We start from the raw sequence: 13,788 nt of genomic DNA, 5'->3' as shown, positions 1-13,788 counted from the left end.
CAAGTTCCTGCAGGGGCACCTGGAGCCTCTCAGACATACACGTGGAGGGGACGCAGGCATCAGGGAGAGCTCACACAGGGGTCTCCTTCCCACTCCTCCCACCCCCCAACCTAGGTCAGGGAACGTCTGAATCACTGGGACCAGGTACAAACGATTTATTTTTCTAGAAAGAGCAAAGTACAAAGAGGTGGGAGAGAGGACTGGGCTTAGAGGAGCAGCAGCGTGGAGACCCCCGGGCCTGCTGGGGCTGCCCCAGGAGTGCATGGGCCTCCGGCATGACGGTGGAGCGGGGGCGCGGGAGGCCGGGGGAGCCCAAGGTCGCTGCAGGGTCGGGGTCACACAAAGCCAGGCTTCACGGACGAGCGGCGGCAGTTGGGGCAGCTCCGGGTGCCGTTGTTCTGCAGGCACCTGGGGAGGCAAAGGGCTCTGTCCGCTCCCGCAAGGCCTGTCCTTCCGTCCCCGGCCCTGTCCCTCTCCCCGCTCCTTGGCCTCCCCCGGCAATAGCTGGGAAGGGTCCACTGCGGCTATGGAAGGGAAGGGCCGGCCCCCCAGCTCCTGCGGGCCCCTCCCACTCTGCCCCTGGTCTGGACGAGCCCGGCCTCCGCCACAGCCCCTAGGCTTCTAAATTTGGTGACATTTGGCCTCTCTGGTTTCTCTTTGGGGATAATAATAACAATCATAACGGCAACTGGGAAGATTCAGTGAGCTACTGTATGGGAGACCCTTAGAACACATGGGACCCGGAAAGCACTGCGCCGCGTTGGCCGGCATTGAAGCGCCGCCAAGGCGCCCTGTCCACCCCGTGACCCCGTCGCCCCGGGCGCCCCTCACCTGAGGTGGAAGATGTGGGAGCAGGGCAGGGCCTGGAGCCGGCTGTTCCTCTCACCGATCGACTCCCCGCACAGGCCGCAGTACAGCTCCGTTTCCTCCACGCACTCATGGAACCGCACGACGTGCGCGCGCAGCTCCCGCTGCAGCCCCTTGCTGCGGTAGATGCCCTCGCTCAGGCAGTGCAGCTTGAGCTGGCTCAGCTGGGGCCAGGCCGGCCGGACGCGGAGTGGGGGGTGGGGCCAAGACCAAAGTCAGTGCCAGCGAGCAGCTACCCCGCCGCCCCTCCTTGTCCAGCCCCGGGGAATGCCTGTGGGTCACCCGGTGGCCTGGGCGTCCAGTCGCAGCCACCTCCCTGCCTTGCTGATAGATCTGGGGAAAATGTCCTGCCCTCTCTGGGCTTTGGTTCTCCTTTTGCAGAATGACGGAGTGGGAGAGATCGGTGCTCTTCACCCCTAGAACTCCCTGGGAGCCCCATGTTTTTACGAAAGATTTTAGTGCCTGATGCATCGATTCCATAATCATTAATTTGCTTTCACATTTTTATTACGCAGATATGACAGCTCACCAGCATTTCTGATTAGCCCGATACCCTGGGTAAACCCTTGTGTGGCTGTAAACCAACATTTACTTGATCTGTGCCCCTGATCCAGAGAAATGAACATCTAGTAGAATTTAAGGAGCACTGAGCTTATCTTTAAGGCCTTGCTAAGGTTTGGCGTGATTTTTAAATTTCCTGGAGAGGTCACATGTCTGTGGAAGGAACATGGGCTTTGGAGTCACAGCAGTGAGTAGGTGTTGGACCTTCAGCACCTCTCTGAGCCTCACTTTCATCATCGATGCCCCACCTTGCAGAGAGACGGTGAGTTCCAGAACCAACCACCTGTAAGAACTCAGTGCAAGCCCAGCTCTCGGTGACTGGAGGCTACTGGTGGGAGTTTTAATGAACACTGAGAAGCCTCTGAGCTATGAAAGTCTTGCCTCCCCCCACCTTGGAAATGCTCTTGGGTGGACGGAAAGCAGCCAGGGTCTGGGGTGGCTGGGGCAGCTCCCAGAGGACGGCGAAGGGTCCCGGGTGTAGAGCACAGTAAGCCTGAGCAGGCCCTGGAGGCCTCGCCTCCCCCAAGTTCCCAACTGGAGCCCTTGACCCCAACCTAGGAGAAGAAATCAGGTCTCACCTTGTTGCCCACCTCCTCGGCCAGGTCCTGGGCTCTCTCAATGGCGTCCAGGGCCTGGAGGGTGAGCACAGGCCAGGGCTGAAGGCTGAGTTGCCTGCCAGAGGCCTCGGCTCATCAGAGAGGAGGAGGACGGGCAGCTCCGGGGAGAGCGCCAGGGCGGGGCAGCCGCCCTATGTGCGAAGGAGCCGGGAGAGACCAGGCTCCCTCACGAGAGCTGTGCTGGGTGGGCAAGTTAACCTCCTGCCTCAGTTTACGCAGCTGTGAAGTGGGAAGAAGATCCCTGCCGCGCAGGCTGCTATGAGATCATGGGAGAGATGATGGGAGGCAGCCAAAGAATCCTGGGTTCAAATCCCAGCTCCAGCCCTTTACCAGCTGTGGGGGCCCTGAGCAAGTCCTGGCCTTCTCCAAGCCTCAGCTTCCTCATCTGGGAGGGGTGTGAGGCTGAAAGAGCTCTGCCCTGCTCCAGGCCCACAGACTGTTGGCCTTAAGTGGGGAACACCGGGGTGAGCCGGGGGCTGTGGGAAAGCGTCCGACCTCACCTTGTCCGGCGCCTTCCTGGCCACCCAGCATTTGGCCACGCCCAGCAGCACCTGCACCTGCCCCAGGCGGTTTCCGATCTCGGACATGATGCTCATGGCGGAGTCATACCTGGGAAAGGCCGTCTGCCGGACCAGGGTGGGGTGGAGTCAGGAGGGGCCAGGCCTCACGCACATCCCACGCCCGTCCCCGTGGCCTCACCTCCAGGTCGCCGCGGCTCCGGTGGATGTCAGCAAAGCAGAGCAGGCAGAGAGCCTGCAGTGGCCGGTCCCCATACTGCAGTGCAATCTTCATGGACTCCTGCAACAGAGGCCAGTCCTCAGGCCTGCTCACCTACCCCACCTCCCAGCCCCGGGGTGCCCTCCCCGCAGCGGGCCCCTCAGAGGGGCGGCTGGGGATCGCCGGCATCCGCAGAGCCCAGGATGCCTGACATGTGGCTGAGGCCTCCTGCGCTGATCATTGAGGCTTCACAGCAACCCAGCGAGGCGCTTCCTGTCCTTTGACAGGTGGAAACTGAGGCTCCGGGAGAAGTGACTTGGGTCAGGGATGCCTGGCGAATAAAACGGCATGGCTGGGATTTGAACCCAAGTTAGGGGACCTCCAGAGACTGGCTCTCCTCCTGCTTCATTCATCAAAGTGCCCCAGAGGGAAGTCCCCTTCCGCCTGGGGGGGATGGACTGGAAGTGAGTGGGCTTGGGGTGGGGGCAGAGCAGAGAAACGAATGCACCCTTCAGGGCTCAGCTGTAGAGCGGCTGGGCCAGAGGCACGGCTGACGGGCCTCAGTGGGCTGGTTTCGAAGGAGGCCCAGTCCCCTTGGGCCCCAGCCCCCAGCCCACACCACGCCCACCTCCCGCCCGCCCCCTTCTCTGCTACCCCACCTCGCAACATTCCATGGCACTGCCCAGGTGACCCAGCAGGCGATAGGCCACGGCCATGTGGTACTGGCTCATGGCGCGGTACTTGAGGCTCCAGCCTTTGCCGTAGTCGCTGACGAGCTCCGCGGCCTTGCAGGGGAAGAACAGGGCTTTCTCGTAGTCCTACGGGGACACGGGCAGGGGTGGGGCGGGAAGGGCACGCTGAGTGGCCGCAGCTGCCCTAAGTCAAGAGCCCCAGGACCTGGCTTCTCCCAAGGCCGGGGGTCCCCTAGGCCCCACCCAGTGTTCGTTCATTCATTCATTCATTCATTCTGGTATCCAGGGGAAGAGTGATCCAGGCAGGGGAAACAGCCAGTGCAAAGATGTGGGCTCCATGGAGTCGGGGTCTTTGTCTGGTTCATGGATGTATCCCTGAACCTGACTCAGTTCTTGGCACTTAGGAGATGCTTGGTAAACATTTGCTGAATGAATGAAAGAAAAGGTGGCTTCTCTTCTCACCTCGTCCTAGTTGGGCCCCCTGAGCTGCAGAGACGCACATTGGGGGGGCAGGGAGGGGACCTCAGAGCACAAAGCCCCCCCAGCCCACCTGACCAGGGTTTTCCCCCAAGCACCCGGACAATTGGCCATCAACTAGAGAGGCATGGGGACCGATTCACGGAGGCGCCAAAATCCTCCGATTCACGGAGGCGCCAAAATCCTCCTCTCTTACTTCCACCCTCCTCAAACCTCCAAAATGCCTTTTTCTACCTGCCTCTTGTCACCTCATGCTCCATGGGGAAACCAGAAGAAAAGCGGAGAGAAGCCCTCTCCTCCTCCCTCCACCAGCGCTCTGCCTTTCCCCTGTTGCCGTGGGGGAGGTCCCCGCTCCTGCCAGCTGCCAGCCCCTCCACACGGGCTCCCCCTCCCCACTTCCTGCTCGGCCTCTGCTTCATCGAATTCTCTCTGCTCAGTCAGCGTACAAACAGGTTTTGGCATTTCCCACCCCATTAAAAAATAAATAGAAACCAAACAACCTTCTCTTGACCTCATTTCACCTTCAGCCACAGCCCCATTTCCACTGCTTTGATTGTTTATTTTCACAACATTTTTATTCATGAGCATTAAAATATATTAATAATTGAGTACAATTTTTTGCTAAACAGAACTTCCCATGAGAATAAGAGAATGTTTTTGGAGGGTATGACATTCAGTTTAATTGGGTTTCAAAGTTAGTTTTCCCTATTATCAAGCTAATTGCAAATATTCATCTGTAGAAACCATTTTTCACTCATGAGCCGTGCAAAAGCAGGGGCTGGGTTGGATTTCACCCATGCGTTGTAGTTTATTGACCCCTGGCTGGAGAATAAAAACTCTGGGAGATCCAAAAATGTCAGAAAGAGGAAGTACACTACTGAGATCAAATCAAGGATGACCCCAGGGCATTTTTCCAGACATGTGAAATTCTGAAATGTATCCTTGGCTTGGATGTTAAACCATTACTTTTCTATACAACTAACTGTGCATTCGTTCTAATGGGGGAGACTCTCCCTAGACATTTCCCTTAGAAAAACTGTAGGCAGAGTTCTGAGACGGCAAGTAACTGCCCCGACAAGCTAGGGAACCGTTCCTCTTGCTGATGATCATCAGACATTTTCCACTCCTTTCCCCACCCGCACAGGTGCCTCATCTGCTGCCAAGTGGGACTGCCCCTCCCACCTCCCCCACCCGTGCCTGCCCCCGCCAATCTCATACGAGCTCATCAGCACTGGGCTACAATCCCTATATACAGACGGGAGGAAAAGGAAGTAGGAAGAAAGCACTTTATCCAGGTTCCTCATCCCTTCCTCCTAGCTAAATAAGCCCATTTTAGAGTCTTTCACTCAATAGCTAACAGGCATCTCAGAATTAATATGACCCCAAGATAACTCTTTTCTTTCTCCCCTCCCCCCACCATGCTGTTTTTGCTGTCTGTGTCCATTCGCTCTGTGATCTTCAGTGTCTGTTTCTTTCTTGTTTTCTCCTCTAGGCTTCACCAGGATTTGATCCCAGAGTCCTCCGATGTGGGAGAGAGGTTCCCTGTCACTTGTGCCATCTCAGTTCCTGGTTTCTGTTGCGTCTTGCCTTTGACTCTCCCGTGCGGCTCTCTTTTGTTGCGTCATCATCTTGCTGGGTCGCTCACTGCATGGGCCTGCCCTTAACTAGGAGGTCCTGGAGATCAAACCCAGGTCCTCCCATATGGTAGACAGAAACCCAGCCACTTGAGCCACATCCACCTTCCCCCAAGATAACTCTTGATTATCCACAAAAATCTCTTCCTGTTACATCCTTCCTCATTTAGATCCAAGTAAATGTTTTACAGATAACAACAATAACAGGGAAGTGAATGTGGCTCAAGCAGTTGGGCGCCCGCCTACCATACGGGAGGTCTGGATTTGATTCCTGGTGCCTCCTAAAGAAGACGAGCAAGACGGCGAGCTGACACAACAAGATGATGCAACAAAGAGACTCAATGAGGAAACAACGAGAGACACAACAAGCAGGAAGCAGAGGTGGCTCGAACCAATGGGTGCTTCCCTCCCACATGGGAGGTCCTGGGTTTGCTTCCCAGTGCACAGACAGCAAGTGCAAAACAACAGGGGAGAGGAGGGGATAAATAAATACAAAAAATAAATCTTAAAAAGAAATTTTTTAAAGCAATAAGTAAAAAGGGAAAATAAAGAAATGACCCTAACTGTATATCATATTAATATAACCATAGAGAAAATAAGGATTTCAAATGACTTTAGAATACAGTATTTAGACGGCATATCCTCTATAGGGATGTAGTATAAAAATGAAAGAACTGCAAAGAAATCTTAAACTTCATTCATTTGCCTTTTTTTTTTTAGAGTAATATTAAGGCAGAGTAACATAAATTTATATAAATTTTATAAATAAGCAAATATTTAATATGTTGTTAGAAATCGAGGGGTTCAGACTAAAAGAAAAGAGAATAAAGTTTAAAATAAATTAAGGAGAATCTGATATATTAACTTTGAACTAGAAATATCAATGTCAGCTTTAGTTGCTTTGGCAACTGGAAAGATTTAGAAGCAAAGATAACTCAGTAGCAATGAGTACTCCTACAGCCCACATTTTGGTCTCTAAATACCATTTCCTACTAAGAAGTACTTGGACTTCTTGCAGAAATGGCTGATTCCCATCTGACTCCAGGGAATATACAAAATGAGCCTGGGACACGTTACTATGTCAGAAAACAAGAAAGTCTTCCAAAGAGACTGTCAAAAGGACACAGGAGCCATACTGAAGGGGCTCCCATTAGCTAAAGTTAGAACAAATAAGGACATTAAAAAGAATAATGATTGCAAATGGTTGAAGAATACCGAATATTAAAAGAGCCACGATTTCAAAGATCCAAAAAGAAAAGCAAAACCACTTTCATCGTGACCACTGGAGATAACTAGGACGCTAACTCCTTCTGGTGAAAAGTGGTAATTAAAAGAATGGAAAAAGCATTTATTCTGTTTTCCTTTAGGAACTGTATTTTAGAGTAACCAATCACCCTGATTGATGAGGGAGAACACTTCCCTACAAGAAAATCCCAGCTAATAGATGTAGAAGGAATGACAGACAGAACTGGAAAGTCTTCATTTCATTAGAGTTGAAATGAAATAATAGATTTAAGGAATGAACACCAGTGGATGCTAAAACCATTAGGGAAAAAGTTGTTGCAGAACTGAATATCCTCAGGGTGCCAAAGAGATATCACAGATAACCTGCTGGTTATGAAAGGCAAAATGTGAACTCAATAGTCAACTATCCTGATATGACACAATATGAAGCACACTGCATCACCTATATAGTATTCTTACCTCCAAAAAATGTAGCCTGTCTTAATTTCCAGTGTTCATAGGGAGGACAGAAAGGAAGGAATTACCTGACTTGTTGAAGAAGCAATGCAACGAGATGGGCCATTTGACAGGACAATTAAATTGGTTTCTTCAATAAATCATGGAAAATAAAGGAGAGGGTGGAACTTTTTAAATGAAGAGACATAGCCATTGCAATGTGTGGCCCATGTTTGTGTCCCAATTCAAATAAGCTGGGAGTAAATGTCTATTTTCAGGATAAGTAGAGAAATTTGAATATGGATGGGGTATTAGATGCTATTCAGAGATTACTGTTCATTTCAGCATGTGTGATAATAGAATTGTAGTTATATAAGAAAATGTCCTTATGTAAAAAAAATACCCTTGTTTTTTTTAAAGATGCACACTGAACTACTTAGGGGTGAAAAATCCAATGTCTATACTTTTATATTATAGTGCTTCAATTAAAAATGGGTAAGTATATCAAAATATTAATTGTTAAATCTAGGTCATAGGTATGGGGGGATTCATTGTATTATTCCCTCAATTTTCCTGTAGGGTTATACTTTTTCATGATAGAAAAATTAAACACAAAAAGCCCTTATCCTTCTCCAATCCTATCTCATCTCCTTGAATGGCTCCTTCTTACATCTAGTTATTGAAAACAAAGTCGAAGACGCTGTCCTAGATGGCTCTCATATCCTCAAGCCCTTCCCGCCTCCATCAGCATTTACACGCTCGTTTATTAAGCATCTACTGTGTGCCAACCATTAAAACGCCCTGTGGGGCCAAGCCCAGCTAGGGAGTCTATGGGGAAGGAGAACAAATCCGCATGGCTGGAAGGCTGCAGCCCCTGACCCTATCAGCAGGTTCACCCTCTCCCCTCACCCCTGTCCTCTCATCCTCTCTAGTTTCCTCACACTCTGCTCCAACATGCTGGCCTCTTGATCCTTCCTCCACAGGCCACATATGCTCTCCCCAGGCCCTTTGCTCTAGCTGTTCCCTCTTTTTAGCTTAGATTTCTGCCTGCCCACCCCTATCCCCCGCCCATCTTCTCCTTGAGTCATCAAACATCATCCCAGCGAGGTCTTTTGACCACCCTATTTGAAACGGCAGCACCCCGTCCCCAACACGCCCCACCCCCTTCCTCTGCATTTCTTTGTCCTAAGCACTTTTTGAACATGCTATATAACTTACTTATTGACTGTGGCGGTCATGTCTCCCCAAACCAGAATGCAAGCTTCTTGAGGGCAAGGACTTCCTTGAGCTTTTCACGATTGCATCCCAGGCCAAGAGGGGTGCAGTATGCTCAAGCAATTTAAGATGAATGGATCCTGACAACCCTGCTGTAAGGTAAGTCTCTTCTTGCTCATTTTATAGATATACCTACCAAGGTTCAGAGAGGAGAGGCGACTTGCCCAAGATCACACAGCAAACGTGCGTCAGCACAGGTCTACGGCCAGTCTTCACGTGGGAGCCTCCCGTTCCCCGGGAAAGGAAATCAGACAGATGGAGGTTTGACGCCTGGCCCTACACCCCTTCGTGGCCGAGTCTTTACCTTCCTGGGTAAGTCTTTTCCCTGAGTCTCACACTTCTCATCCCTTCCTAAGAGGGAGGACTAAACAAGGTAGTGCCACCCCCCAGCCCTCCCTCGCCCACTCCCCGGGGCCCCAGCCCCACCTTGACCTGGGCATAGAAGCTGCCCAGGCTGCAGCAGACGCGGCACTCGAGCATGGCGTCGTCGTTGTTGTGGGCGTACCGCAGGGCCTTCTCGAAGCTCTCCAGCGCCTTCTGGAACAGGCTGAGGCCCAGGAAGGCGTTACCCATGCTCAGGCTGACTTGGCCTCCGAGCTGCGCGCTCGCCCTGGTGCCCGGCAGCCCGAGGCAGGTCTTGCAGTAGGAGATGGTCTTGGGAAACTCACACAGCTTCTCGTTGCTGCGCGCCAGGTTCAGGTAGCTCTCCAGGAGGAAGTCGGCATCCTCCAACTCCCGCGCAGTGTCAATCTGCACCACGGCAAACTGCCCACCAGGGTGGAGGGTGAGCGGTTGTCGGCCCTGGACCCCAAGCCTTGCACCCGACCGGACTGGAACCTCCACCCCCAGGCTCAGCCCTGGAGCCTCCACCCCCAGGCTCAGACCCAGAGCTTCCGCCCTTCCCACCCCCAGCTCAGATCTGGCGTCTCCACCACCGATTCACTCCTAGCCTCAAAACTGGAGCCTTCATGCCAGGCTCAGCCATAGAAGCCTAAACGGCAAGGCTGAAACCTAGATGCTAAGACCTGGGCTTGAGATCTCCACACCCTGGACCTCAAGGCCCGAGAAGCTCGGGCTCAGTGTCTCAAACACTTTAGCTTGAGACCGGTGGCCCAGCAGCTCAGACCCAGCAGCTGAGATGCAGGGCCTGAGGGCGGGATTCGGAGCCGCAGGCCCTGGCTTCCAGCCTTGTGCGAGGCCAGAGAGCCTCGGGAGCTTGGGAAGTGGGCTGAGATGGCTGGGAGAAATCCAGCCCGGCCTGACCCTGCCACGCCATCCCGGCCAGCCGCTCCCACCTTCAGCATCTCCTTGTAGCGACCCATCTCCGAGTGGGCTGTGACCAGGCAGCCTAGCACGCGGAAGCGCCCCACGAGGTCCGAGCTCTTCTCCAGCACCTTCGTCCACACCTGCAGCGCCTTCTCCGTCTGGTTGGACTGGTACAGCTGGAGCCCCTTCTCGATCTGCTGCTTCGTCTGGTCCTGCCCCATCCTCCCCGAGTCCTGTGCCCCACGCGGAAGAGACCCTGGCGGATCGGCGTCTCTAGGCACTCATGGCACGGGACCCACGGCGCCAGCTGCCCACTGAGCCCCGGGAAGGAAAACAGCGTCAGGAGGTACAACCGCGTCGGACAGGAGCCCGAGCAGGGCCTGGATGGAGAGCGGGCGCCACCCTGGGAACAAAGCTGGTTCGGCCTCTGGCTGCAGCTGTCCCTGCCAGTTGGGGCCACGTGGCCACGGAGGAATGTCAGCCGCAAGGTCAGGCGGGCCTCTGCCACACCCACCTCCAGGGAGGTGGCTTTCCCAGGAATACAGGCCCCCTGCCCCCTGGGCACGCCCGTGGGCATCTCTTCGGCACTTTGACACTGGCCCCAACATCCCCCAGGCGGTGGGCAGGCCCCGGACTAGGAGGGTGAGGCATCAGGGAGGTTGGGGCCGGTGCCCAGCCTGCTTCCCCATCACATCTGCTCCCGCCTGGACCCTCCTGGGGAGCTGGCTTTGTCCCTGGAGTTCCCTGGGCCTCTCTGTCACTTTTCCAGGCACAAGCCACTGCCACATTCCCAGCATCTTGTCCTAGGGAGGGCCAGGTGCTGGCCAGGTGTCCTCCCAACTCAGTACCATCCTGGCTGAGTCTTCACTCTCCTAAGCCTCAGTTTCCTCATCTGTAAAATGAGGATGGCAATAGGAAAAGAAACCCTCGTCCCCTAGGGCTATTGTGAGGTAGTGTGGTGCAGGGGACCCAGGGGCCAGGCTGTCAGGGTTCAAATCCTGGCTCGGCCGCTCGTCAGCTGTGTGCTTCTGGGTGAGTTACCTGGCCCCCTCTGTACTTGTTTTCTCGGCCATGGAATGAGGACAGTAATGGTAACTACCTGGGTAGTTAAAAATTAAATGAGTTACTAGTTGCCAAGGCCTTAGACTTGCAGGACAGCAAGAACCTAGGAAGCGCCGCATGTTGATCAGCAAAAAAAACGTGCCAGCAGAGGTTGGTTCTTAAGGATTTAAAAGATGTCTTACCTGGTGTAGCAGTTTGACATAGTTATGAATTCCAAAATAGGTATTGGATTATGTTTGGTCTGTACCTGGGCGTGATTAAGTTATGATTAGGGCTTTGATTGGGCCACGTCAGTAGGGCACTGAGTCCCTACCCTTTGATGGGTGGGGACTCACAGATAATAGGCATGGCAAAGGACAGAGTTGAGGGTTTCTTTTTTTTTTTAAGATTTATTTTTATTTATTTTTTTATTTCTCTTCCCTTCCCTGCCCCACCCCCCATTGTCTGCTCTCTGTGTCCATTCACTGTGTGTTCTTCTGTGTCCGCTTGTGTCAGCGGCACCCGGAATCTTTGTCTCATTTTGTTGCATCATCTTGCTGTGTCAGCTCTCCGTGCGTGCGGCGCCATTCCCGGGCAGGCTGCACTTCTGTCACGCTGGGCGGCTCTCCTTACAGGGCGCACTCCTTGCGTGTGGGGCTCCCCTACGCGGGGGACACCCCTGCATGGCACAGCACTCCTTGTGCACATCAGCACTGCACATGGGCCAGCTTGTCACATGGGTCAGGAGGCCCGGGGTTTTAACCCTGGACCTCCCATGTGGTAAGGACGGACACCCTATCTGTTGGGCCAAATCCAATTCCCGAGTTGAGCGTTCTTAATATTGGGGTTTTGATGTTGGAGTTTGATGCTGAAGCCTTAAGCTGGAGCCCCGGGGGAAGAGACAGAGCCATTCACCTGATAGTCTACTGCTGACTTCGTGGATGAAACAGAGTAGCTGAGCCCAGAGGAACCCAGGAAGCCTGAACCCCCAGAAATGTTGGAAGCCATGTTGCTCCAACACATGAAAATAGACTTTGGTGAGGGAAGTAACTTATGCTTATTGGCCTGGTATCTGTAAGCTCCTATCCCAAATACCCTTTATAAAAACCAACCAATTTCTGGTATTTTGCATCAGCACCCCTTTGGCTGACTAATACACCTAGGGAGCCGATACTTTTAAGCATTGGGTCCAGACCAGGGTCTTTTTTTCCTTAAGTAACAGCTTTATTGAAATATAATTGACCTATCATCAAGTTCACCCTTTCAAAGTGCACATCTCAGTGGTTTTGTGTATACTCACAATGTTGTGCACACATCCCACATAACTCCAGAACATTTTTATCACTCCAAAAAGAAACCCACATTCATTACCAATCATTTCCCATTCCCCCTCTTTTTTTAAGATTTATTTTATTTCTCTCCCACCCTCCCCCTGTCTGCTTCTGTGTCCTTCTCTATGTCTGCTTGCATTCTTGTCAGGTGGCACCAGGAACGTATGTCTCTTTTTGTTGCGTCATCTTGCTGCATCAGCTGTGTGTGTGTGTGGTGCCACTCCTGGGCTGGCTACATTTTTCGCATGGGGCGGCTCTCCTTGCAGGGCACACTCCTTCCACGGGGGGCACCCCTGCATGGCATGGCACTCCTTGAGTGTGGCAGCACTGTGCATGGCCCAGCTCACCACACAGGCCAGGAGGCCCTGGGTATTGAACCCTGGGCCTCCTATATGGTAGGCGGATGCTCCATCAGTTGAGCCACATCCACATACCCCCTGGCAACTACTAATCTACTGTCTGCCTCTGGATTTGCCTTTTCAGGACATTTCCTGTAAATGGAATCATACAGTATGTGGCCTTTTGTGACTGGCTTCTTTCGCCTAGCATAGTGTTTTCAAGGTTCATCCATGTTGTAGCAGGATCATTATTTCACTCCTTTTTATTTTCAGTTATTCCATTGTGTGGCTATACTGAATTTTCTTTATCCATTCACCAACTGATGGCTATTTGTGCTGTCCCACTTTTTGGCTATTTGAATAATGCTATTAGCATTCATTTCCAAGTTTTTGCATGACATGTTTTCATTTCTTTCGAGTATACACCTAGGAGTGGAATTGTTGGGTAATACGGAAACTCTGTGTTCAGCTTTTTGAGCAAGTGCCAAGCTGTCCCAACACCAGGGCCTTTGCACCTCCTGATCTCTTCCCTCCTTCCCACCACACCCACCCCCAACTTTGTCTAGTTAAGTCCTACTTAGAGTGACCCAGTGTTATTATAGTTGCACAGAATTGTATTCCCTTCTGACATAAGCTTTATCTCTGAAATTCTGTATTCATTAGTGGGATTTTACATCTTTCCCCACTCAAATGTGCGGGCAGGTGCTTTGTCTTATTCACCACTGACTGTATCCCCAGAGCTTGGCACATAGCAGTCTCTTGATAGATACCTGATCAATGAAGGAATGGGAAAAAAGGGAGTAACGATGGTTTGATTTTGAATTTTAAAACAACTGCTGCAAACGGAGCACACTCAGCAGTGTCTGGTGCCATCTCGGGGAAACTAAGCAAAGGGAGAGATGAACTCCCACTTATTGAGAGCAAAACAGGTCCAGAGAGGGGAATCAGGGAATTAGAGACAAGTAGCCAACTCAGGGTTCCATGCCCAGGGCCATGTAGAGGGGATGTCAGAGCAGGCCCATGGGACAGGTGGCAGGGAAACATGGGGAACATGCTTCTAGACCCAGAGCACAGGAAGCTGGGAAAAGGAGGGAGGGAGCAGCTCAGCAGGCGGCCGGGAAGGCACTGACATCAGAGGAGAGCTGGCTGGAGTCTTAAGTGCCTCCAACTTGAGTCCCCACCTTTCGTCTCAGCTGGGTCCTGGGTTGAAGTTATCCTCTGGATGGCAAGGAAGCTGGACCCACAGCGAAAGAGCGAGAGAGCCAGCAGATTCTTCCCCACAGCCCTGACAC

General features: G+C 52.5%; 1 protein-coding gene across 1 annotated transcript; it reads right to left on the bottom strand.

The window, feature by feature from the left end:
• Positions 1-140: 140 nt before the first annotated feature.
• Positions 141-13,020, bottom strand: RAPSN (receptor associated protein of the synapse). The gene is made up of 8 exons (XM_004457966.3): positions 9,816-13,020; positions 8,947-9,285; positions 3,422-3,580; positions 2,745-2,843; positions 2,546-2,668; positions 2,007-2,060; positions 832-1,031; positions 141-408 (listed from the first exon to the last, which is right to left on the bottom strand). The coding sequence occupies exons 1-8, from the start codon at positions 10,005-10,007 to the stop codon at positions 336-338; spliced, it is 1,239 nt and encodes a 412-aa protein (XP_004458023.2). The 5' UTR covers positions 10,008-13,020; the 3' UTR covers positions 141-335.
• Positions 13,021-13,788: the final 768 nt, after the last annotated feature.

Source organism: Dasypus novemcinctus, chromosome 10 (genome assembly GCF_030445035.2).
Source record: "Dasypus novemcinctus isolate mDasNov1 chromosome 10, mDasNov1.1.hap2, whole genome shotgun sequence".
Taxonomy (NCBI): domain Eukaryota; kingdom Metazoa; phylum Chordata; class Mammalia; order Cingulata; family Dasypodidae; genus Dasypus; species Dasypus novemcinctus.
Note: the sequence above shows the minus strand (reverse complement) of the source record. Positions and strands in the feature narration are given on the sequence as shown.